This window comes from Trichosurus vulpecula, chromosome 2, assembly GCF_011100635.1.
Source record: "Trichosurus vulpecula isolate mTriVul1 chromosome 2, mTriVul1.pri, whole genome shotgun sequence".
Classification (NCBI taxonomy): Eukaryota; Metazoa; Chordata; class Mammalia; order Diprotodontia; family Phalangeridae; genus Trichosurus; species Trichosurus vulpecula.
In genome coordinates, this window is record NC_050574.1 from 44,410,623 (window position 1) to 44,432,702 (window position 22,080).

A 22,080-nucleotide genomic window follows, 5' to 3' on the forward strand; every position below is an offset into this window, starting at 1 on the left:
GATTTATCATCATTAACCCTCAAGAGGATTGTCTCACACAACACATACACACACACACACACACACACACACACACACACACACAGCGCAAATGTGGTAATTAGGCCCAGAGACACCAGGTCTCTCACCAGGACTCACCCAAAATCACATGGGTAGTAAACAGCAGGTAGGATTTGAGCTCAGTCCTTTCCCTCCAAATAGAGGATTTTTCCACTTTACCATAAGAGGAAGAAGATGATCGAGTGCTTCACTTGTTATTGACAGGTGGGCCTTTTTGTGGACTTCTTTGTACGACTCTTCACCCAGCTCAAGTTCCGAGTTGTGCAGACTTGTATCCTTTTTGTGATTTCTGATTTTATTGGACTTTCTTTCATGTTGCTGTTTATTAACATATTGCTTTTAGATGTGTACCCCAAATCAGTCTATCAGCAGGCTTCCCAGAATGAGAGGAAGATCAGTAAGGGCTAGGTGATGCTTGAAGGTTATCTGGGGATTTAAAGCTTTGAAAGGAAGGAAAAAAAAAGCTAGAAGAAAAAGTTTTTTAAACTCTTTTTTAAAAATATATTTTAATTTATTTATCTTGTTAAGTACTTCCCAATTACTTTTTCAAAAGTTTTTAACATTCTTTTTTTTAAAATTGAGTTCCGAACTCTCTCCCTTCCTCCTTCCCCTCCCCTTTAGGAGGCAAGCAGTATGCTATCAGCCATACATGTGAAGTTGGGCAAAACATATTTCCGTATTAGCAGAACACACACACACACACATACATACATACATACATGCACACACACACGCGTGCAAAACCAAACAAGAAAAATAAGTGAAAAGAGTATGCTCCCATCTGCACTCCGAGTCCATCAGTTCTTTCTTGCGCTGTCCTGTAACAGATCCACAAAATAGCTAGGCTTCCCAGCTGCTGCATCTTTGTGGTGATTGATGAGCCAAGATGCCTTTAATCAGCTTTTATTCCCCAGGAAGGCCATCATCTCAGGCTCAAAGACCTCTGTTTGGGGCCTCTCTTCCCGAATCTTCCCTCTCTGTCCTGTGGCTGTCAGACCTTTCTGAATTGTCCCTTTGTCTACTACTTTGATCTTTGGGCTCTCTCCTCCTCAGAGGTACCTTTTAATGCCCCTTTTAATAGATAGAACCTCTTTAGTCGCCTGTTGTTCAGTAGGGCAGTTGGGTTGCAGTATCATCTTTGCAGACAGGCAGCGGCCAGGTTTGGTGTGAGTTCTGGTTTCTTAAGTCATGATGAAGACGAAGGTGTTGATTTGTGTTAGGTTAGTCTTAGTGTTCTTATCCGTCCCTGAAATGCATAGTCACGGCTCGACCCGAGTTGGAAAGTCACCTGTAAAGAGCTGAGAGCACTCGTCATTTAACATGCTACCTCAGATCTGCTGAGCACCAGAAGCTCCCTCCATCAAGGGTGAGTCCAGTGGGGAGCGAAAGACCTGGGGACCACTCTCAGATCTTCCTTGACACAGACCCAAAGCGGTTGAGGAGTGCAGCGAGAAAGGATGCCTTGCCCTCTCCCTCCTGGAGCTTCTGGGCTTTAACCTGACGTTTGTCTTCTTAGCCAGTCTGCTTGTCCTGATTGAGGTAAGAAGGCTTGTTGCTTGTGGAAGCTTTCATCAGGGGAATTTTTCCATTGAGTTCAATAAACATTTATTAAGTGCCTACCACATGCCAGGCACTGCGCTAGGAGATGCTGATACAAATAAGAAAAAGAAAAATAGTCCCTGCCCTCCCAGAACTTACAGCCTAATGGGAGAAGACTGCATACAAAAGGAAGTTGGAAAGGGGGCTGGGGGAAGGACCCCAGGGTTATATGGGGAGTAGAACCTAGCAGCTGCAGGTGGGAAGTGGAGTTTCCCCAGCAGGTTTATGAATTGATGTGTTGGTGAGTGAGCCTTTGTTTTAAAGGCTGGTGGCATTTTGTTGATGAAGGTCAGTAAAGCATTTATCGTATTCCAGGTACTGGGCTTATTGCTGGCATTCCAAAGACAAACAGAAAGAAAATCCCTGCCTTCCAGGAGCTTAGCTTCTAATGGGGGAAGGCAACACATGGAAGGAAGCTGACAAATTGGGAGGGGACAGGAGGAGAGCAGTAGAGAAAGTCTGGAGAGTCAAGATTGGATCCTGGAGAGAAAGGAAGACATGGGTGTCCTGGGCAGATTGGGTGGGGGGGCCTTAAAATGGAGATTCTAAGAGGACTCATCCAGTCAGGGGCCAAGTATATTTCCAGGGTGAGAAATCCAGGGATAGCATGAACTTCTAGGGTAAGGAGCCTTCTTTGTCAAGGGAGAAAAGGTTCAGAGAGTCAGGAGTGGAGCCTGGAGAGGAAGGAGGGATTGGTCTAATGAATTTAAGTGTTTAATGTGCACTCACATTGTCTTGGCAGCCAGTGGCAGCCGGTTCTGGAATTCCAGAGATCAAATGCTACCTGAATGGCGTGAAAGTACCAGGCATTGTCCGTCTCCGAACCCTGGCGTGCAAGGTTTTGGGAGTGCTTTTCAGCGTGGCTGGAGGTGAGGAGGGTTTTCTTGTTGTTTTCGTCTTATCCTTGAGGTGTCAGAGAGAACAAGTTGGTAATCATTAAACATATATATTAGGCTTAGATAAAGGGAGTTTCACTGATGCAAATCTATGAATTTCAGTATGATTCATCCTGATGGCATAATGCTCTTGTAGATAAACCATATTGAGAATTCTCGAGTGTCCCATCAGTATTTTAAGTAGCTTACTGTCCTCTTGTAGAGCTTATTTTCAGGGCAGCTTCAGGCATTTGTGGCATAATGGAGATATCCTTCATAACCCCACAGTGTGGCTTTAAGTAGCACTTTTTGTGAATCATTTCACAGTTCCCTTTATAATGGTCATTGTTAACTGTTTCTCATGGCACTATTTTCTTCAGTCTCTTAATAATTTTCCCATTTTTTAAAACATTTATTCTTAGGGCTTTTTGTAGGGAAGGAAGGTCCCATGATCCACAGTGGTGCAGTTGTGGGTGCTGGACTCCCTCAAGTAAGTAATGATTTTCCCAAGAGCCTTTTATCCTAATTTGTGAGGGAGTCTTGTGAAATCAAGCTGGAAGGACAGGTGGGCCCCACCTATAATCCAATTGAACAGTCATCTGTTAGCTTATTAAAAATAGGCACAAAACTAGAAACCATCTCTACCCTCAGGAAGGAGCTTACATTCTACGAGGGGGAGACAGCTTGTAAAGAGAAAAGTATCTGGGGACAATTCAGGGGGAGAGAGAAGAAGAAGGGGAGAAAGAGGGAGAGGAGAGGGGAGAAGAGAGAAAAGGAAGAAGGGGAGGAAGGTGGGAAAGAGAGAAGGAGAGAGAGGGAGAGGAAAAACACTAAAAGCTATGTCATCAGGAAAGGAAGGTGGCAAAGAAGCTAAGCTAGGAAGGAAGCTGGGAATTCTAGGATGGTCTAGGCCTGGGGTTGGGGGAAATCCCTGCAAGAGTGTGGAGTCAGGAAATGGAATGCTGAGCTTGGCAACTCCCCACTTTGGTATGGTGGAGAATAACTTGAATTAAGCCTGGAGAACAATGCCAGAGCCAGTTTATGAAAGGTGTTAAATGCTGATTCATGGAGTCTGTAGAGACAAGGGAACCCCTGAAGGTTTTGAACAGGCAAGTGCTGTGGCTGGCCTTGTTCTTTAGGAAGATTGTTTTGGCAGCCATTTGAAGAATGGATTAGAGAGGGGACAGGTTGGATGCTGCCAATCCAATCAGGAGGCTACTGCAGTTAACTAGGCAAGTGGTGGTAGGCATCCAAAAGATGGTAGTGAATATAAGAGTCAGAGGAGATGGTGAAGGATCAGCCAGATGTGGAAAGTGATTGGGCATGGGCAGGGAGGGCTAGTGAAGGAGAGTCAGGCATGACAAGGGCTGCATCCCTGGGTGAAGGAGGGAAGTTTGTGTGTTCAGCTGCCTGCGGGGGAGCCATGTGGAGCTGTCCAACAGGCATTGGGAATGGAGGGTTGGGGCTGAGTAGAGGGATGCATCTTGGTCTATAGATCTGGAAGCCATCTCCACAGGGATAATTCAATAGATGGAACTGATGAAATTAGTGAGACATAACTTGTGGAGAGAGAAAACAAGATGGACAGGCATCCTTGGTGGATACCCTTGGCTAGCAGGCATGATGTGGGTGATGATCCTTTAAAGGAGCCTTAAGAGTGGCCAGATGGGTAGGAGACTCAGGAGAAAGCAGCATCTCAAAAACTCGGAGGAAAGAGCATCTGGGATGTAGGGGTGGTCAGTAGTGTCAGGGGCTGCAGAGAAATCAACAAGAATGAGGGCTAAGAAAAGACCCTCAGATACAGTTATAAGAAAGATCCTTGGTAGCACTGGAGAGACCAGTATCAATTGAGTATTGAGGTTGAAAGGCAACCGTAGAGGGTGGAGAAGTGAGTGAGATGCAGAATGCAAAGTGCTTTCTTCTGGGAGTTTGTGAAAGGGAGAAGAGAGGGGAGAGTAGGGTAAACTTGGGCATGTTCGTAGGCATCTTGGAAGGTAGCCAGAAAATAGCCAGAGATTGAAAATTGGGAAAGGAGCAGAGATGATAGAAAGGGCAGAGTCCCAGAAGATCTGAGAAAAGGATACAAGTAGCAGGGTCATCCTCGATGAGGAGGGCTGCCTGTTTGTCAGAGACAAAACAGAAGAAGAGAGGATCCAGGAGGTGATGTCAGGGACTCCAGATGTGTGCGTTCACATTGTACTTCCCAGAAAAGGGAGGAGAAATTCATCATCTCTGATTGGTTTGGAAAATTCTGTGGAGAGTTTCCCACAGAGTTTGAATTTCCTGGCATCAGCTTGAGTAAGATGGGTTTCTTGTTCCAGAACATTAAGTGAGACTGAAAGACACTGAAATCACAAGCTTTGCTCACTCTCAGAACAGTGGGTCACTTGAACCGAAAAGTCTTGATAAGTTCCAAAACCTGAGAACCCATGGCACGTGATGGTCAGAGTCCCCTTAGGTGAGAGCAAACTCAGCATTCCCTCGAGTCAGGGTTAGGTACTTTGTGGGGATGTGATTTTAGTTTCACTTTTGTTTCATGGACCCTTATGATGTTAAACTCTGTGCCAGAGCCAGGATTGCACAGCAGATGGGAATTATTGATTTAGGGTTTTTTTTAGGGTGAGGGAGTTATCTTGGAATTAACCTGGTTTGGGAAGCCTTCAGTTATTTTGAGCCATAATTTCTAGACTAATTCCAGTATCGATGACAGGTGGGCACTCTGACTCCCCAATGACAGTGGGAATAAAGGACTTCCTTCTCTTAGAGTTCCTTCTTTGGTAAACTGCCATCTCAGCTGCTCAGGAAAGAGCCACCACCAGTCAGATCCATCCTATTAATGAGCTAAAAGGGAACAAAGGGACTTGGTTCTGGGATCGGAGGACAGCATAACAGTTTGATGAACAGAGTGAAAAATGTGGCCTCCTGGCAGCCAGATCCCCTAAGAGGAGCTGCTTCTGTTTTGGGGCAGCTGTTTTGAATTTTTCCGTACAGCATAGTGGAGTTAATTGTTTGACAGCCTAGCTATTAATCTCTTACGACCCTGACCACAAGGAAAATTAATCCATTCATCAGCTGTGAATTGAGCCACTAGGAAAGGGAAATAGAGAGATGAGCACAGTGTGGTCCCTGACCCCCTAGGGCAGATGGCCCCGGAAGTCAGGGCACTGCCTCTTGTGCTTTTTAAAGCAAATGCTTCCTTTTTACCAGGTTACTTACACTTTATTCTTACTACATCCAGTATAGTTGTATTCAGGAAAAGAGACTGAGTACAAGGGTGATTCCTGGGGCATTGGCCTGCAGTGTATATTTTCAGGCCCCTGAATTCCCCACTCTGAATTTGTTTTTTCCTGTTTTCAGTTCCAGAGCATCTCTTTGCGGAAAATCCAGTTTAACTTCCCCTATTTTCGAAGTGACAGGTATGAAGGAAATGGGAATTAGCTTCTAAATAGCTCTTCTTGACATAGGAGACAGAATGCTTAAATTAACAACATGATATCAGGCTGAAAAGCATGCAGGGCAGTAGAGGGAGAAATGATCCAGAATTTAAGATATGCTATAGATGGGGAGAGGGTCAAACTCAGATAGAAATGGGGGCCACCAGACTGCATAGTAGGATCCCTGCAGACCACGTATTGATTTCGTTTTAAAATGTGTTTTATTTCTCATTGTCTATTTTGTTTTATTGCGTATTTTTGTATGTGTTTTATTACATATTTATTTTGTTAAATATTTCCAACTTATATTTTAATGGGGTTCATGCCGCAGGCCTCATGATGTTCAACACCTCTGCCGTAGATAATTTAAGCACACGCACGCACAGTCTTTATGATGGTCCAGAGATGTGTTCTTTGTTCTCTCCATCCTTAGCATTTGTTCATTCAGCTTCTTCTTTGGAAGTAGCCAGGGCTTTGACATCTGCATTAGTGAAGATTGGTGCAGAGGTTTTGGAAAGGCAGATGTAGGGAGAAAGTGGTTGGGCTTTTGATGACAGAACATCTTTAATGATGAGAAATGATTCGAACATTGAGGTTTGTAGAATGATTTTGCTCTGCTAGAGAGCTGTTCTATAAGAAGGGAGTTTCCAGATGGGTAAAAAACCTCCAGTGTGCCAGGAACCCTTACTTTCAGGCAGTATTATGTGCTTAGGAATCCCCACCCCAAAATCCTTAACTGCCTACTCAAGAGTGAGGTAAAATCACCCTTGTGTTAGCACAAGGAAACGTGTTGTAATGTTGGCTTTCATGTGCTGAGCAATCTCAAAGCGTTACATTTTTTCCTTTCCTCTCTCACTTAGAGACAAGCGAGATTTTGTGTCAGCTGGTGCAGCTGCAGGTGTTGCCGCAGCTTTTGGGGCCCCCATTGGGGGCACCCTCTTCAGCTTGGAAGAGGGGTCATCCTTCTGGAACCAGGGACTCACTTGGAAAGTGGTAAAAAGTGGCTTTGAAACATGGGATACTGTGTGAACTGACTGCGAAGCTGGAGGCCTTAGAGAATACTTACTTGATCTCCTGGGTTTGACTTTAAAATGGGAATGTGGTTATTACAGAGAATCAAATTCCCCACTCTTTGTTCTGTACTTGACCACTGGAGCTCCAGAGGGATTACAGGAGATGAATAGAGGGAATCAGGGACAAGCTTCTGCCACTGGGATAGGTCCTCACAGCCTCAGACATCGGCCTGGAAGATGTCTTTTCAAAGCACTTTACAAAAATCCCTTCTTTCATTTTGTGTTCCCAACAACCCTATGAGTTAGATAGGGACTAGACTCCCATAGAAGCAGCTACTGCATCGCTGTTTCCTGGCCAGGACCACAGACTTTCACACACTCGAGGTGCCTCCTGGGTCTGAGGAGGAATCCTCTCTGCTGGGGAGCCAGCGAACAGTCATCTCTGTACAGCTAGAAGCCAGGGCTTTTACCATTAGCATGCTTCTGTTCCTAGCTCCTGACTTTGGGGTTCTCATACATGACCCAGCTCTGCTGAATGCAGTGCGTACCACAAGTTCTGCTTCTCCTTCCCCACCTGACTTCTGGGAGGAAGACAAGCTTGCCACTTCTCAGTTCTCGTCTCTTCTCTCTTCAGCTCTTTTGTTCCATGTCTGCCACATTCACCCTGAACTTCTTTCGCTCTGGAATCCAGTTTGGAAGTTGGGGTTCCTTCCAGCTCCCTGGGTTGCTGAATTTTGGGGAGTTTAAGGTTAGTGCCGTCCCAGCCACCAACCTTTTGTACGTGTTCCCTGAAAATCAATCTTAATGAATGTGCCAAAAAGTAACAGTCAGAAAGACTATCAGAGAGCTCTAGCTCTGCCCTTTGGACCAGAGGATCCAAGTCTTAAGTACTTAGTATGTGCTAAACACAGGGTCCAAAGAGGGGCAAAAGCAGGCCCTGCCCTCAAGGAGTTTCTACTCTAATGGGGGTACCAACTTGTAAAGAAATCATTACATAACAGGATTCATATCTGTTAAATGGAAAGCAGTCTTAGAGGGGAAGCCTTTCCCACCAGGGAACCAGGAAAGGCCTAGGAAAGGTGGGATTTGAGCAGAGTCTGAAGGCAGCTGGGGATTCTGGGAGGTGGAGACAAGGAAAATGAGCAGTCCAGGCTTGTGGTGGTGGGGAGGGGGAGGTGGAGCAGGTACAAAGGCTGTAGGAAGGAGCCAGCTGGCAAAGATCTTTATATGCTAAACAGACGACTTTACAGTTGATACCGGATGTAATCGGGAGCCACGGGAGTTGATTGAGCAGGGGAGTAATGTGGTCAGACGTATGCTTCAGGAAAATCCTTTTTGTCAGCTAAATAGAGGGCAGGTTGGAGGGAAGAGATGCTGGAGGCAAGGGAGTGAAGTAGAGGACCGTTGTCATAGTCCAGGGGAGAGGTGGGTGTGAGGAGGGGAGATAAATAGAGACCTTGTGAGGAGAAAAAGAGACAAGACTTAGCAACTGAATGAATGGGAAGTGGGGGGCTAGGGGGATGCGTGAGACTGAGATTGTGAGCCTGGCTGACAGACATTAATAAGGGAATTCAGAGAAACAGAGAGTTTGGGGAAAAGGTATTGAGTTTTGTTTTGGACATGTCGAGTTTGGAGATGCCTACAAGATGTCCACTTGGTACTTGGTCATGTGGGATTGAAGCTTAGGGGAGAGACTCGGGCCAGATAGCAGATTCTAGGAATCATCTACCTAGAGATCATAATCGAACCCATAGGAGCTGATGGGATCACCAAGTGAGGTAACAGAGAGAAGAGAGACCAGGGCAGGACCTTGGGGAACACTCACAGTTAGTGGGAGTGGCATTGATAAAGACCCAGCAAAGGAGATGGAGAAGGAAGGGTCAGACAGGGAGGAGAGCCAGGAGAGTGCAGTATCAGGAAAGCAGAAAGAGGAAGGGGTATCTAAGAGGAAAAGGCAGTACACAAAGGCAAACAGTGCAGAGATTCAAAAAGGAGGACTGGGAAAAGGCCATTACATTTGACAGGCATTGGTAACTTGGGAGAGGGTAGTTTCAATTGAATGATGAGATCAGAATCCATATTTCAAAGGATTTAGAAGCAAGTGGAGGCACCTAGGACCAAGGGTGTACATAGAAGAGTTGGCCTTTGCAAGCAAAGGGTAGCTCTTCATCAGGGACTAGAGTGAAGGAGTATGTAGAGGGAAGATATCTGAGTTATGTGAGGTGAAAGGAAAGAGCTCTTGTCGAATGGCCTAGTTCTTTGGTGATGTACAGCTTCCAAGTCCTTAGCTTAGAGGGTTGGGGAGGAACTGGATTGTGCAAGGCTTGAGGGAGGAGAAAGTGTAGAACAGCCAGAGGGTAGTATAGATATCAATTAGGGAGAAGCAGACAAATAGCCTTGCTACAGTAAAGGCTGCTTTGAGATTAATAGAAATTTATAGTGGACTTAATCAGCATAGTTTTCATGACTTCCTATGGTTTCACCATCAGCAGTAAGACAAAGTAGTAAGAGATTCAAGATGGACAGGAGTGTAGGGTTTTAACTGTTTCACCAATGGATTGAAATTGAGGAGGAGAGTCTAACCTGAGAAAGAATGGAGGGAGGGATTCGAGGTCACAGATAACTAGGAGCAACTGAGTTAAGAATTGTAAGGGGGCCAGAAAGGTAGATTCCTCAAAGACTGTGAGCAGATAAAAGAAAGGTGGAGTTCAAGAACATGGAAATGGGGTGGGTGGGTGATGGCAACATCAAGGTGTTCTCTGTTTAGCGGAAGCTGGGACTGAGTAGATTGAGGGATCCAGAAGGTTTGGTGCTTGAGGGGCCATCAATATGTATGTTGAGGTCCCCTGGTATGAAGGCAGGAGTTGAGAGAGTCTAGGTTAACCACTAGATTCATTGGGGATAAAAAAAAAAAAAAGAGAGAGGGAGACTGTCCTGAGTGTCCATAGGTAATAGTCACCAGTGTCTGTATCGGGTGATGATTTTTGATTGAAGAAACTTCAAAGGAAGAGATGTTACTCAGCGATTATGGTAGTGCTAGAGAATTTGGGGAGCAAGCAGCATCCCCTCTCCCCCAGGCAGGCAGTCATTAAACACTTATTCAGCACCTACTGTATTCCAGGTACTGTGCCAGGTGCTGGGGATACAGAGAAAGGGGAAAAGTGGTCCCCACCCTCAAGGAGCTCCCAGCTCAATGTGGGAAACAACACCCAAACAGCTTTGTACAACAGTCTGCGTACAAGATGAATTGTCAGTGATCCCCAAAGAGGAGGCACCTGAATGAAGGAGATTAGAAAAGACTCCCTGTAGAAGGGGGAACTTGAAGGAAGACAGGGAAGCCAGGAGAGGAGAGGAGAAGGAGAGCCTTCCAGGCACGGGGGACAGCCAGGGAAGAGACACTGAGGCTGGAGATGGAGCCCAATAGCCCTGGATCCTGGAGCAGGGGAATGGGGTATAAGGCATCGGGAAGGGTGGGCAGCAGATTAGAAATGGATTGTGGACACCCAGCGGGATTTCCTGTTTTGTCCTGGAGGTGACGGTGCCCCTGCAGTTGATTGAGTTGGAGGGGTGGGATGGGGGGCGAGATGGTCAGAACTGCTCTTGGCTGCACTGGAATGAAGAGAGACTCATGGCAAGCAGACCACCCAGCAGACTGCTGACAGTCCAGGTTGTGGGCCATCGGGACGGTGTAAGGAGAGAGATGGGGCCTGTGGGCAAGATGTTACAAAGGTCAAATTGATGGGCCTTGACACCAGATTGATGTGGGGGATGAGAGAGAGTGAGGGGTCCAGGATGAGCCCAGGTTATGAGTCCAAGAGACTGAGAGGGTGGTGGTGCCCTCCATAGTTACAGGTAAATCAGGAAGAGGGGAGGGTCAGGAAGAGGGAAGGGTCAGGAAGATGAGGGGATCGGTCATGAGGTCAGTTTTGGACATGTTGAGCTTGCTTTACCTATGGGCTATCCACTTCAAGATGTCCAGTAGACAGGTGGAGATGGGAGACTGGAGGTCAGCAGAGAGATGAGGGCTGGATAAGTAGATTTGAGAATCTTAACCCAGAGATGGTCATTAAATCCATGGGAGCCGACAAGAGGACCGAGTGCAGTAGGATAGAGGGAGAAGAGGAGATGGCCCAGGACAGAGCCCTGAGGGACACCCGTGAGTAACAGGCAGGATCTAGATGAAGATCCAGCAGAGGAGATGGAGGAGAGGTCCAAGACAGAGGGGTGTCCTCAAAACCCGGAGAGAAGAGAGTATCAAGGAGGAAAGCGTGATCACAGTGTCCAAGGTTGCAGAGAGGGCAGGCAAGAAGGAGGAGGATGGAAAAAAGGAGGTTTGGCCATTTAAGACATCACTGGGAACTTTGGATAGAGCAGTTTCTGTTGAGTTATGGGGTTGGAAACCAGACTGTAAAGAGTTAAGAAAAGAGGGGAGAGGAAGTGGGAGCACCCATTGTAGACAGCCTTCTCAAGGAGCATAGCCACAGAAGGAGGAGAAAGGGAATGGAAGCTAGTGAGGATGGTTGGATCAGGTGAGGATTTTCAAGGAAGAGGGAGACACATATGTTTATAGGGAAGCAGCCAGCAGACAGGGATTGAAGAGAAGTGAGAGATGGGGATGATGGAGGGGGCAGGCTGCTGGAGGAGATGGGATGGTATGCGATCCCTTGCATATCTACAGGAGTTTGTCCTGGCAAGAACAGCCATCTCATTATGGGAGATGGGTGAAGGAGACACGCCTTGGTGGGGTAGGGTTGAGGTGGATGAGAAGGGAGTGGGTGGTGGGGTTGAGGAAAAAGGGATGTCTTTTGGTAGCTGGAAGTTCAGGATCCCTGGTATGGGGAGAGTATGATGGGGCGGGAGTACGTTAACCATTGAGGAATGAATGTAGGCAGAATGGCAGTGGAAAGGAGGAGGTCTCTGGAGAGACACTGGGGAATTAGACATTTGGGGGGCTTTCTTTGACTCATTACCCCCTGGCAGGAGATGATTGTTTTGGCCAGACCCTCAGCAGGGTGGAGGCGGAAGTGGAGGCATGGTCCTGTAGGATGGCAACGTCCCCTGGACCTAGTGGGCCTAGCTCGACAGAAGGGCTGGGGGACAGGCCCAGACTGGTGGTGGCCATGTTCCTCGTACTCTGGGGAGGGCAAGGCTAGGCAGGCTGCTCCTGGGGTGGGGGGTGTGCGGGGCCATCGAGTTTCTGCATCTCGTTGGCTCTGTTAGAAGGATGTGTGCTTGCATCTGCTCTTGGCTGTCTTCCTCTGTTCTGTTCTCCTTTGTGCTCACTGCACACTCGTTTGCTCTCTCTCCTTCTCCCTTCTTCTCTCAGTGCTCTGACTCTGATAAAAAATGTCACCTCTGGACAGCTGTGGATTTGGGTTTCTTCATCGTGATGGGGGTCATTGGGGGCCTCCTTGGAGCCACATTCAACTGTCTGAACAAGAGGCTTGCAAAGTACCGTATGCGAAACGTGCACCCGAAACCTAAGCTTGTCAGGTATCTGTGCTGCTGCCTCCTCCCTGCCTGGTGTGGCTGGCTTAACTTTGTAGGAGAGCATGGAGCCAGTCTAGATAGTGTCAGCCACAGGGCCGCCATCCTGGGGTGTCAGACAACAGAACAAAGCCCCAAGTTTGGGAGCTTAACTTAAATCAGAGGTTCTGTTCTTTCAGTTAAGTATCTCCGGACTTGTTATTTGGGAGCCTTGGAGAGGTCAGCATGTCATTTGGGTCCTGCCCCAAAGGGCTCCCTTCTGTGGGGCTCTCCTAGCCTTAGGGTATAAAGGCCTATCCCTTCATCCCTGAGTTCTGGGCATCAGCCTCCAATGGTGTGTGTGGTTGATGAGCAGCCCACTGCCCTTCCCCCGTCCAAGTGCAGGAAGCAGGTGCCTTGACTGGGCTGTTGCAAATGCTGTTTAAAGGGACAGAGGGTAGGGTGGGGTGGGGTGGGGGGGACTTTTAATAGAGAAGGATTTTCTGAGAAACAAGTCTTGTTTTTCCTTAAAGAGCTCTTTTTAAAAGCGGGGTCTGGTTTGTGTTTTGTTCATAGAGTCTTGGAAAGCCTGTTGGTATCCCTGATGACCACGGTTGTGGTATTTGTTGCTTCCATGATTTTGGGAGAGTGCCGGCAAATATCCTCTACAAGTCAGAGTGGTAATGACTCCTTCCAGCCACAGGTATGCTCTGTCCCTTGACACCAGGTCCCCATACGTGTGGAGGGGCAGGATTTGCAAACATCCGTAGAGAGCCTCACAGGTCACCCCACCCAGGTGCAGCCCCTCTTAGAGAGTGCACACCAGAATTCTAGTTCTGCTTTATTTATGTGGCAAATGGGGTTGGATATCCTAGAAGGAGGAGAACAAAAGGCTGAAGGCCCCTCTTCATTACTGTCCTCTGAGCCCAGAAGAAGCCTTGGGCAAGGCCCAAGTGAGCAGCTTTCTTCTGCTTCTCCCTTGAGTCAAGGGCCCCAGAGCTTTTGTGGTTTTCTTGGCTCTTCTCAAAGGTTCCCCTCCTCATTCTTTTGATGTTTGTATCTCAGAGGTATTCTCCCTCCCACTCTGAAAGATAGATTCCCAGTTCTGCCTATAATGGGTTCATCCCTCTCATCGTGGTTCAGCCTAATTGCATCTCTGTGTGGTCCTGGATACTCCCAAGTTGTCTACAACCCCTCCCTGAGGTGGGAGATTCCCTCACATTTTGTTCTTAATCCTCTGCCAACCTGGTTTAACAACCAAATGTTCGGTCAGTGGGTATATGGTGACATCCTTCTTAATGGAAAGTGGTAGAGAGTTCTAGCCCCACCGTCATGAATCTGCTTCCCTCTCCTTCCCACCCTACCCACATAGCGCTTGGGCTGCCTGGAAGATCACACAAGTCCTCCGGGATCTTTTCTCTGTCAGTCCCTTCAGTGTAGCTCTGTGATTACCTCCTCCCTCCCCGCTCTCCGTAAGCAGCTGGAGGACAGCAGCATGCATTCAGGGAGGAACTGGCTTTTGGGGTGGAACCATTGGGAACTCTGGGGGCAAGTGAGTGCTCCATCTTAGGACTTGGGATAGAGAAGGGAAAGAAAACATGCACTCAAGAGAGCAGATTTCAGAGACTTCCCTTGTCCAGGAAAGTCCAATTGGCTAAAGTTCTGTAGGGGGGGAAGTCAGCCCAGGAAAGTTGAGGAAGGGAGGGAGAGAGAGGGAAAAGGAGGGAGGGAGGAAGAAGAAACAGGAGGGAGGGAGGGAGAAGGGGGAAAAGAGGGAGAAGGAAGGAGAGACAGAAGGAGGGGGAAGGAGAGGGAGGGAGAGAGAGAGAGAAGGAGGGATGGAGAGAGAGAAGGAGGGAGAGGGAGAAGGAGGGAGGGAGAGCTCTCAATTAAGAAATTTTGAAGGCAGAGAATTAATCCCAGTGAGGAGGGAGAGGGGAGCTGATGAATGAGCAATGCAATGTACTGGGAACCCACCACCTTGGATTTTCAAAAGATGTAAACAAAAGCTGGAAGCATGGGCGGGAGAATCCAGAAACATGGCAGTTCTTCCTAGTAACAATAGGGCAGAAGCTTCTTTCCTGAAACTAAGCTATTTCTTTTGAGTCAAAATGTGCCCCAACCTCATTTGCATATTTAAGTTATCCCATATAGGTCCAAGCTCTTTGTCTCTCCTATGTCCCATCCACCCTTCCATTGTTCGATGGGATCTTAGTACACAGGGTTGATTGTGGACCACCAAAAGATGAACCCACCAAAACAACTGGATATTTGAGTCATTGCTCTCCATGTGAGCATATAGGTACAGAGACAGCCTGGCTTGTTTTTATTTCGTTTTTCTCATTTTCTCATTTTCATAATTCCCTTAATTCAGCATTGGAATTGCTTGCTTTTTAAACACCTGGCTTCATATTTTGCCACCCACTTCATTTGTAGTGAAAGCTTCCAGGCCCAACTTTCTCTGTGGACAGCATCCAGTGAGAAGGCTAAACATGTGCCTTGGTTATCTGACCATCTAACAGCTGTTTGGTTCCCAATCATCAGGTTACTTCAGAAGATGTGAATGCAAGCATCAAAACTTTTTTTTGTCCCAATGAGACGTACAATGACATGGCAACGCTATTCTTCAATCCCCAAGAATCTGCCATCCTGCAGCTCTTTCACCAAGATGGTGAGTTCCAAAAGGTGGAGCCTTGCTGGCCCCACCAGCCCCACTGTGCCCACTGCCAGCCCATCGTTCCCTCCCGCCCCCAGCTGAAGAGCCTTTTCCATGGGAAGCACCAAGCTGGGAGCCTCCCCTAGGAATTCTGAGCAGTGGCAGGACTTGTGAGCTCACCAGAACAAGGTCCTGGGTTTGGGGCCTTGAGGTGCTGAGTTGAGATGATGTGAGGTGATTGTGTCAGCACTTCCCTGTGTGACTCTGGCTGCTCTTTGGTCTTGCAGGCACTTTCAGCCCCATCACACTGGCCTTGTTCTTGGTCCTCTACTTCTCCCTCTCATGTTGGACCTATGGCATGTCAGTGCCCAGCGGCCTCTTCGTGCCCTCCCTGCTCTGTGGAGCTGCATTTGGACGCTTAGTCGCCAACATTCTGAAAAGGTGCTTGGTGTGCATGGGCGTGCGTGGGCGGGTGTGCGTGCATGTGTTACAGAGTGTGTTTCTTCCCCTGCTCCCCACTCCAGCAGCCATGCGATCCTAACTCATGTGTTTTACCTCATTCCTTGTTAGCTACATTGGATTGGGCCACATCTATTCAGGGACCTTTGCCTTGATTGGCGCTGCAGCTTTCTTGGGTGGTGTAGTCCGAATGACCATCAGTCTTACCGTCATCCTGATAGAGTCCACCAATGAGATCACTTACGGGCTTCCCATTATGATCACCTTGATGGTAAAGGCCTCCTCCCCCTCTCCGAGAGTTAATGGTTCAGTTTACCTTCTGCTTGGATTCTCTCCAATCCTTGCTTTGTGTCACAGGTGGCCAAGTGGACCGGGGACTTCTTCAACAAAGGCATTTACGACATCCACGTGGGCCTTCGGGGGGTGCCGCTTCTCGAGTGGGAGACGGAAGTGGAAATGGACAAGTGAGGCAATGGGTCCAGCTTACCTCAAAGTTTCTGAGTAGAAAATGCCTCAGGTCAAAGGGCTGAGGGCAGAGTAACAGTTGGGGAGATGGGAAAGACTTCTGGGTTTAGAACCCATTAAAATTGGGCTAAGAAAACGAGTTGTAAAAAAAGCCAAAGTACAAAGACAATACCGGAGCTTTGATAGCCCAGAGTCTCATTAGGCTCGTGCAGCAGCACTGAAGATTTCCCAGCCATGACTGTTTAAACTTGATGTATCCTTAGTTAAAAATGGCGGCTCTTTTAGACACATCCCAAAAAAAGTATAAGGTGGAATAATTTTATGTGTTCTAGTTGTGGAGAAGAGGAGAATGTTCAATAAATAGAAGAAGTTACAGGAAATAAAGTAATGAAATTTCTGCCCAACAAAAAGTAATGCAATCCAAAATATAAGGGAAAGAAAACGATTGGGAAAATGTTTTGCATTAAATATGTCTGATAAAAATGACATTTAAAACCAGTGAGGAATTGGCACAAATTTATAAGACTAACATCCCTTCCCCAGTAGATAAGTGGTGAAACAATATGAATATGGCAGCTCTTAAAAGAGGAGATTCAGCAACCTGAAAAAATTTTCAAACTTACAATCAGAGAAATTAAAGAGAATTTTGAATGACCATCTTTTTTGCCCATTAAGTTGGCAAAGAGCTAAAAATGATGAAATTCAGTGTTGCTGGACCTACAGAAAAACAAAATATACCATTAGACTCCTGGTGGAGTTGTGAATTGTTCTGTTCTTTGGAGGAAAATAATGTCTGCAAAACCTCATTCTCTTTGATTGAGACATCCTGCTACTAGGACTTTAGCTTAAAGATGTTATTGACAGAAGGACAGTCTAACTTAGTTTCTAAGCACAAAAAGTGTTTCAGCTACAGAAATTAGTCACCAGCTTGTCGAAATTTGGGGATTTGTTTGCATTCATCGAAAGCCTGTCAATGCATCATGGAAAGTTCAGGAAAACCATTTCTAAAACATCATTTGGGGACTATATGTCTGGTTTTCCATTTTGATTATATGACGTGCATACAAATAAAACCAATCCATTTTACAGAATTTCCATATATGCCTATCAAAATGCTACATCACTAGCAAAAAGATTGAACTGTAACACCCTGGTAGTCTAGCATATCAGCTTATTTTTAGGACAGCTCTAGCAGATAATTCATAAATAAAACTGGAAGAGATGGTAAATCTGTGAGATTTTTTAACACAAAAAGAGTCAAAGCTCACGATCATCTACGAGATGACGGAATGTTGGAATTAACATGTCTCTGGGAAGTAGTTGAGTGCCCTGTTAAAGCTTAGTCTCCTTTTGGAAATCCAGCCTCTCTAATGAGCTTGGATGTCTGCACCCTCCCAGGCTCAGAGCTAGCGACATCATGGAGCCCAACCTGACGTACGTCTACCCACATACTCGCATCCAGTCTCTGGTCAGCATCCTGCGAACCACAGTCCACCACGCGTTCCCTGTGGTGACAGAGAATCGGGGCAATGAGAAGGAGTTTATGAAAGGAAACCAGTTGATCAGCAACAACATAAAATTCAAGGTAAAGAAAATAGATTTGTATTGGGAAAGGGAAGAGGAAAATGGAGTTACTTGTCCCTCAGATCTCTTGTCATTTTTACATTCTGAATGGGAAATTGTCTATACACTATATATGTCTGTACTTCAGTGATCTGTGATTTCATTGATGTGAAATCTTTCTCTTGTTGAAGATCAGAAACCTTTCTATGCCAGTCTTCATATAGCAGTATGAAAATAAGTACAAAATCATTACTATTTCACCCCCGAAATTGGATCCGAATGCCTTTGCCCAAAGAAAGTATACACATAGGAAAGTATATAAAACCAACTTTTATTACTCCTCCTAAATTGTTAACTATTATGAGCAGCTCTCCACATCTGCAAGGTTGATTTTCTAAGCCTTTGTATACCAGGACACCCCTAGGAGAGTTTCCCTTTCTCCTCTGGTGATACCAAAGGGCTGTCTCTTTAAACCTGAGTTCTCGTCCAAAGCTTAGTGCCACGGAGGTTGGCTTCACTCCAGCAATTTGGCCGAGAGAGACAGTTTATGATCCTTCCCTTTCCTCCTCCCCTTCCCCTTCCACTAATTTGGATTTCTAAAAGTCTCTGTCCTCCTTATAAGGCTCTTCTCCCTCTCCTAGAAATCCAGCATTCTTACCCGGGCTGGTGAGCAGCGCAAAAGGAGCCAGTCCATGAAATCCTACCCATCGAGTGAGCTTCGTAACATGTGTGACGAGCACATAACCACAGAGGAGCCGGCAGAGAAGGAGGATCTCCTGCAGCAGATGCTGGAGAGGAGGTGAGATTCCCAGCAGGCTCTGGGTACTAGGAGCCAGACTCCTTTCCCATTCCTGGTAATTGCTCATCTGTTTGGTTCTTCTGGTGTTTTCATCTCTGTTCCTTCTGTAAATGAAGTTACGAGTCGTTTTCAGGGACGTAGAGGTGTTTCTTTTTGTGGATGCTGTAAAGTGGCTGTTAGGTTTTCTGGAGGCTTGCTCAGGGTAAACCTAAGGCATTTACTCTGATTTTTGTATGACAGATACACGCCCTACCCCAACCTGTATCCTGACCAATCTCCCAGTGAAGACTGGACAATGGAGGAACGCTTCCGCCCTTTGACCTTTCATGGCCTGATTCTTCGATCACAGCTCGTCACATTGCTGGTCCGAGGAGTTTGCTATTCTGAAAATCAGTCAGTAAGTCTTACTTTGTAATGGATTCTGGGATTCTGATGAGAGGAGAGATGAGATGGGTCATCAGTGACTGTGGGTTTGTTATTGCTTCTTCCTCTGTTGAGTTGTCTTCTCTGTGGTCTGTGAGGCCAGCTCTTCCTTCAGGTGTGGTTGTTGGGTCTTCTTGGTGGTCTCTGGTCTTACACTATTTTTTTACTTTTTTTAATGACAGTATTGTACTTGGATTTCCAGTATGAAGGAGTTTCTTACATTTGCTTTTTCAAAAGAAGTCATATTAATTCTGGTAGGGAGCTTTTCTCCAGTAGGTGTGGTGAGTCGTTCCGAGGCTCTTTTGCCCAGTCAGTGTAACTCCCTTACTTTTAAGTGAGTCTCATAAGTTTTAAAAATCACTTAATGCTTTGCCAATTTTCCTCCTCCAAAAATGGCGTCCTGCAAATTGGCCAGCGGTAAGTATTGGCAGAACCCCTCATGTGTGAGCTGTTCAAAGTCAGGCCCAGAGGGCTCCTTCTTTTGAAACTTGACTCCCAAGTTACTTGCGTTTAGAATCTGGCTCATGGGTCCACACCAGTGTTTTACTCTTCAGCCCATGGAGATTCAGAGTCGAAATGACAGCAGATCAGATTCTGAAGTCTTATGTCTTTCATGATGTAGAGTTATTATGTTTATAACATCATATATGAGGAAACTGAGCTAGCCAGGGTGGAGGGTCTGTTGGGGAAGATGAAGCCTCGGTTTAGAGCTGGGAGAGACCTTAGAGACTGTCCAGCCCAGCTTGTCTTCCTCCTCCCCTCTCCCACTACTCACCCTTCCCAGTGCCATTTTGTAGATGAGGAAACTAAGCCCCATAGAGGAAAGGGGACATGGCAAGGTCAGAAAGTCAGGGAGTGACAGAGTGGGGATTTGAACCCAGGTCCTGGTCTTCCAAAGCCAGCATTCTTCCCACGGTACCAGGTTGCCACCTAGTGTAAGAGAGAGGTTGGGTGAGTAATGTGCTCCATATCACATGGGGCCTTTCCATCAAGATGAGTTTAGAGTCATTCTGACATGCATAGGAGTTGTTCGGTTTCTCTAGTGAGGGAGTCATGGGATGGAAGCAGTGTTTTAAGGAGACTAGTCGATAATGATGTACTGAGGAGGACTTTTTTTAGTGTCTCAAGTTAGTGGGATAGTGTTGTGGCAAACCCCAACTAGTAAGTGGGATCAGCCTCTTTAGATGGGATTATTTTATGGAACACTGTCCTGGTTTGAACTGCAGAGTGCTAGCCAGCCGAGGCTGTCCTATGCCGAGATGGCTGAGGATTATCCCCGATATCCGGACATCCACGACCTGGACTTGACCCTGCTGAACCCACGGATGATTGTGGTAAGAAGGGGCGTCTCTTCAGGACTCAGGAGGGGAACTTGGAGAAGGAGAGATGAGACTGGTGTCAGAGGGAGGACTCCACTCCAATGAGTCTGCCTTGGGCAGTGCCACTTGATGCTGGGCTCTCTTGGGTGTGGTTGGTGCCTGGTTTGGGGAGAGGGGTCCAGATCTGGGCTTTTATCCAAGGTGGTCTCTCCCCTGCCTTGATGCACATCAGCAATTCCACCACAGCTTAATCTGTGAGGTCCTTAGGGGGCTAAGCAGTGATCACAAAAATGGCATGTGCCAAAGGTTGGACTCTGATCCAGGGCAAATCCCCTTTGTCACCTCTCTCTTCCATATGGGGCTGGTGGTCGAATGTATTTGAGGTAATCTGTGTGCACTTTTGTTCCTCAGGATGTTACCCCATACATGAACCCATCACCATTTACAGTCTCACCCAATACTCACGTCTCACAAGTCTTCAATCTGTTTAGAACAATGGGCCTCAGACACTTGCCAGTGGTGAACGCGGTGGGGGAGGTAAGTCCTCATGACTTGTGTGTTCTGAACTAGGAAGAGGGAGCTTGTGTGTTTGGAGTCTCCCATGTGGGCTGCCAATGTCTGCACATTCCAAACAGAATCCTTGTAATTCATTCAGCATGGATTAAAGCTCTTCTGCATATGAGCATACAGATGAGTTGTAGGGCCTGTCTTTGTGGGGAGAGGATGTACCCAAGGAACTATAATCTCCAATGGTAATCCATGATGAGTGCATTAGAGGGTGTATAACAAAGTAGGATGTGAGCTCGGGAGAGCCCAGGAGAGGGCAAAGCCATTGCCAAGAGAGTATTGGAGAAATGTGTTTTTGAGTCAGCTCAGGGCTTGACTGTTCCTCCTTCGGGCTCGGCCTCTGAGGCCACTGTTCCCTGTGTAGGGACCTGAGCTTGGGCCAAGAGGCCTAGAAGGTGAAGACCAAGGCCCAGAGCCTGAGGTCTGGGCATACAGGTGGTACACACGCTCTCAGATTAACTCATGTCATAAGCAGGGCTTCGTGTCACTCATTGGTGAGTCAGTGTAGACCTCCATAGACCACAAAGGCTGTGTGCTTGGGCAGCTTCCTCCATGTTGTAATGTGCCATGTGAGCCTTGAGCTTTTGATAGGGTGGAATGAATGAATACCTGTGAGCCTGGGGACAAATGGGACTGACTCCCATGACTTGGTTCTGTGCTCCTTACGCTCCTGGGGTAACAACAGCGACATTGCCAATGGTCCATGTCATTCACTTGCTCAAAAGTCACTTCTGACTTTTCCTGCAGGGTGTGGCCTTGGGATCAGAACCCACAAAGCAAAGGAGGCAGAGACAGGCATGAACGTGGAAGTGGGAAACTGCAGGGTGTATTGAGAGGTTAATATAGCAAGCTTTTACTCCAGGCTGGGCATTTTGCTAGACACTGGGGATAAAGACAGAATGAAGCAGCATGTACTTCAGTAAGTCTTTGTGAAATAAATACAAGGTAATTGTGTTGAAAGAGAGTGAGAGGTCAGGAAAGCCTGAGATAGGAGGTAGTGCTTGAGCTGGGGATTCTGAGAGGCAGCATTGAGGGTGAAGGGTGTTCCAGGCATGAGGATGGGTCTGGAGATGGGAAATGGAACGTTGTGTGTCAGGAGAAGGCAGGCTCAGAGCTGGATTTCAGAGGAGAGCATAGAGGTAGATTGGGGCCAGGGGCCAGGTTGTAAAGGGCTGTACGTGGCAAGCAGACCTTTGTGTTTTACCTCAGGAGTGATAGGAAGTCACTGGAGCTTATTGAGCAGGAGGGCATTATGGTTGGGCAGGAGCATACAGTGAATAGAGGATCACTGGGACCTGAGGCTGCAAACATGGGCTGGGTCTTGAATGGTGGAACTTCCCTTGGCAGACAGTAGGGGGCTGGGGCCACTGAAGCTTCTTGGG

The 22,080-nt window shown here is 47.0% G+C and overlaps 1 protein-coding gene across 1 annotated transcript in view; it reads left to right on the plus strand.

Moving 5' to 3' along the window:
- Window positions 1-22,080, plus strand: part of CLCN6 (chloride voltage-gated channel 6) — a 33,769-nt gene that overhangs the window by 7,286 nt on the left and 4,403 nt on the right. The window contains exons 5-22 of the mRNA XM_036745264.1: window positions 265-331; window positions 1,493-1,599; window positions 2,402-2,528; window positions 2,957-3,024; window positions 5,892-5,950; window positions 6,829-6,961; window positions 7,616-7,729; window positions 12,308-12,474; window positions 13,024-13,150; window positions 14,992-15,118; window positions 15,391-15,544; window positions 15,674-15,833; window positions 15,920-16,026; window positions 17,426-17,612; window positions 18,232-18,389; window positions 18,630-18,786; window positions 20,039-20,146; window positions 20,543-20,668. Of these exons, the coding sequence (XP_036601159.1) occupies window positions 265-331; window positions 1,493-1,599; window positions 2,402-2,528; window positions 2,957-3,024; window positions 5,892-5,950; window positions 6,829-6,961; window positions 7,616-7,729; window positions 12,308-12,474; window positions 13,024-13,150; window positions 14,992-15,118; window positions 15,391-15,544; window positions 15,674-15,833; window positions 15,920-16,026; window positions 17,426-17,612; window positions 18,232-18,389; window positions 18,630-18,786; window positions 20,039-20,146; window positions 20,543-20,668 (2,253 nt within the window). The remainder of the gene's footprint in view (window positions 1-264; window positions 332-1,492; window positions 1,600-2,401; window positions 2,529-2,956; window positions 3,025-5,891; window positions 5,951-6,828; window positions 6,962-7,615; window positions 7,730-12,307; window positions 12,475-13,023; window positions 13,151-14,991; window positions 15,119-15,390; window positions 15,545-15,673; window positions 15,834-15,919; window positions 16,027-17,425; window positions 17,613-18,231; window positions 18,390-18,629; window positions 18,787-20,038; window positions 20,147-20,542; window positions 20,669-22,080) is intronic.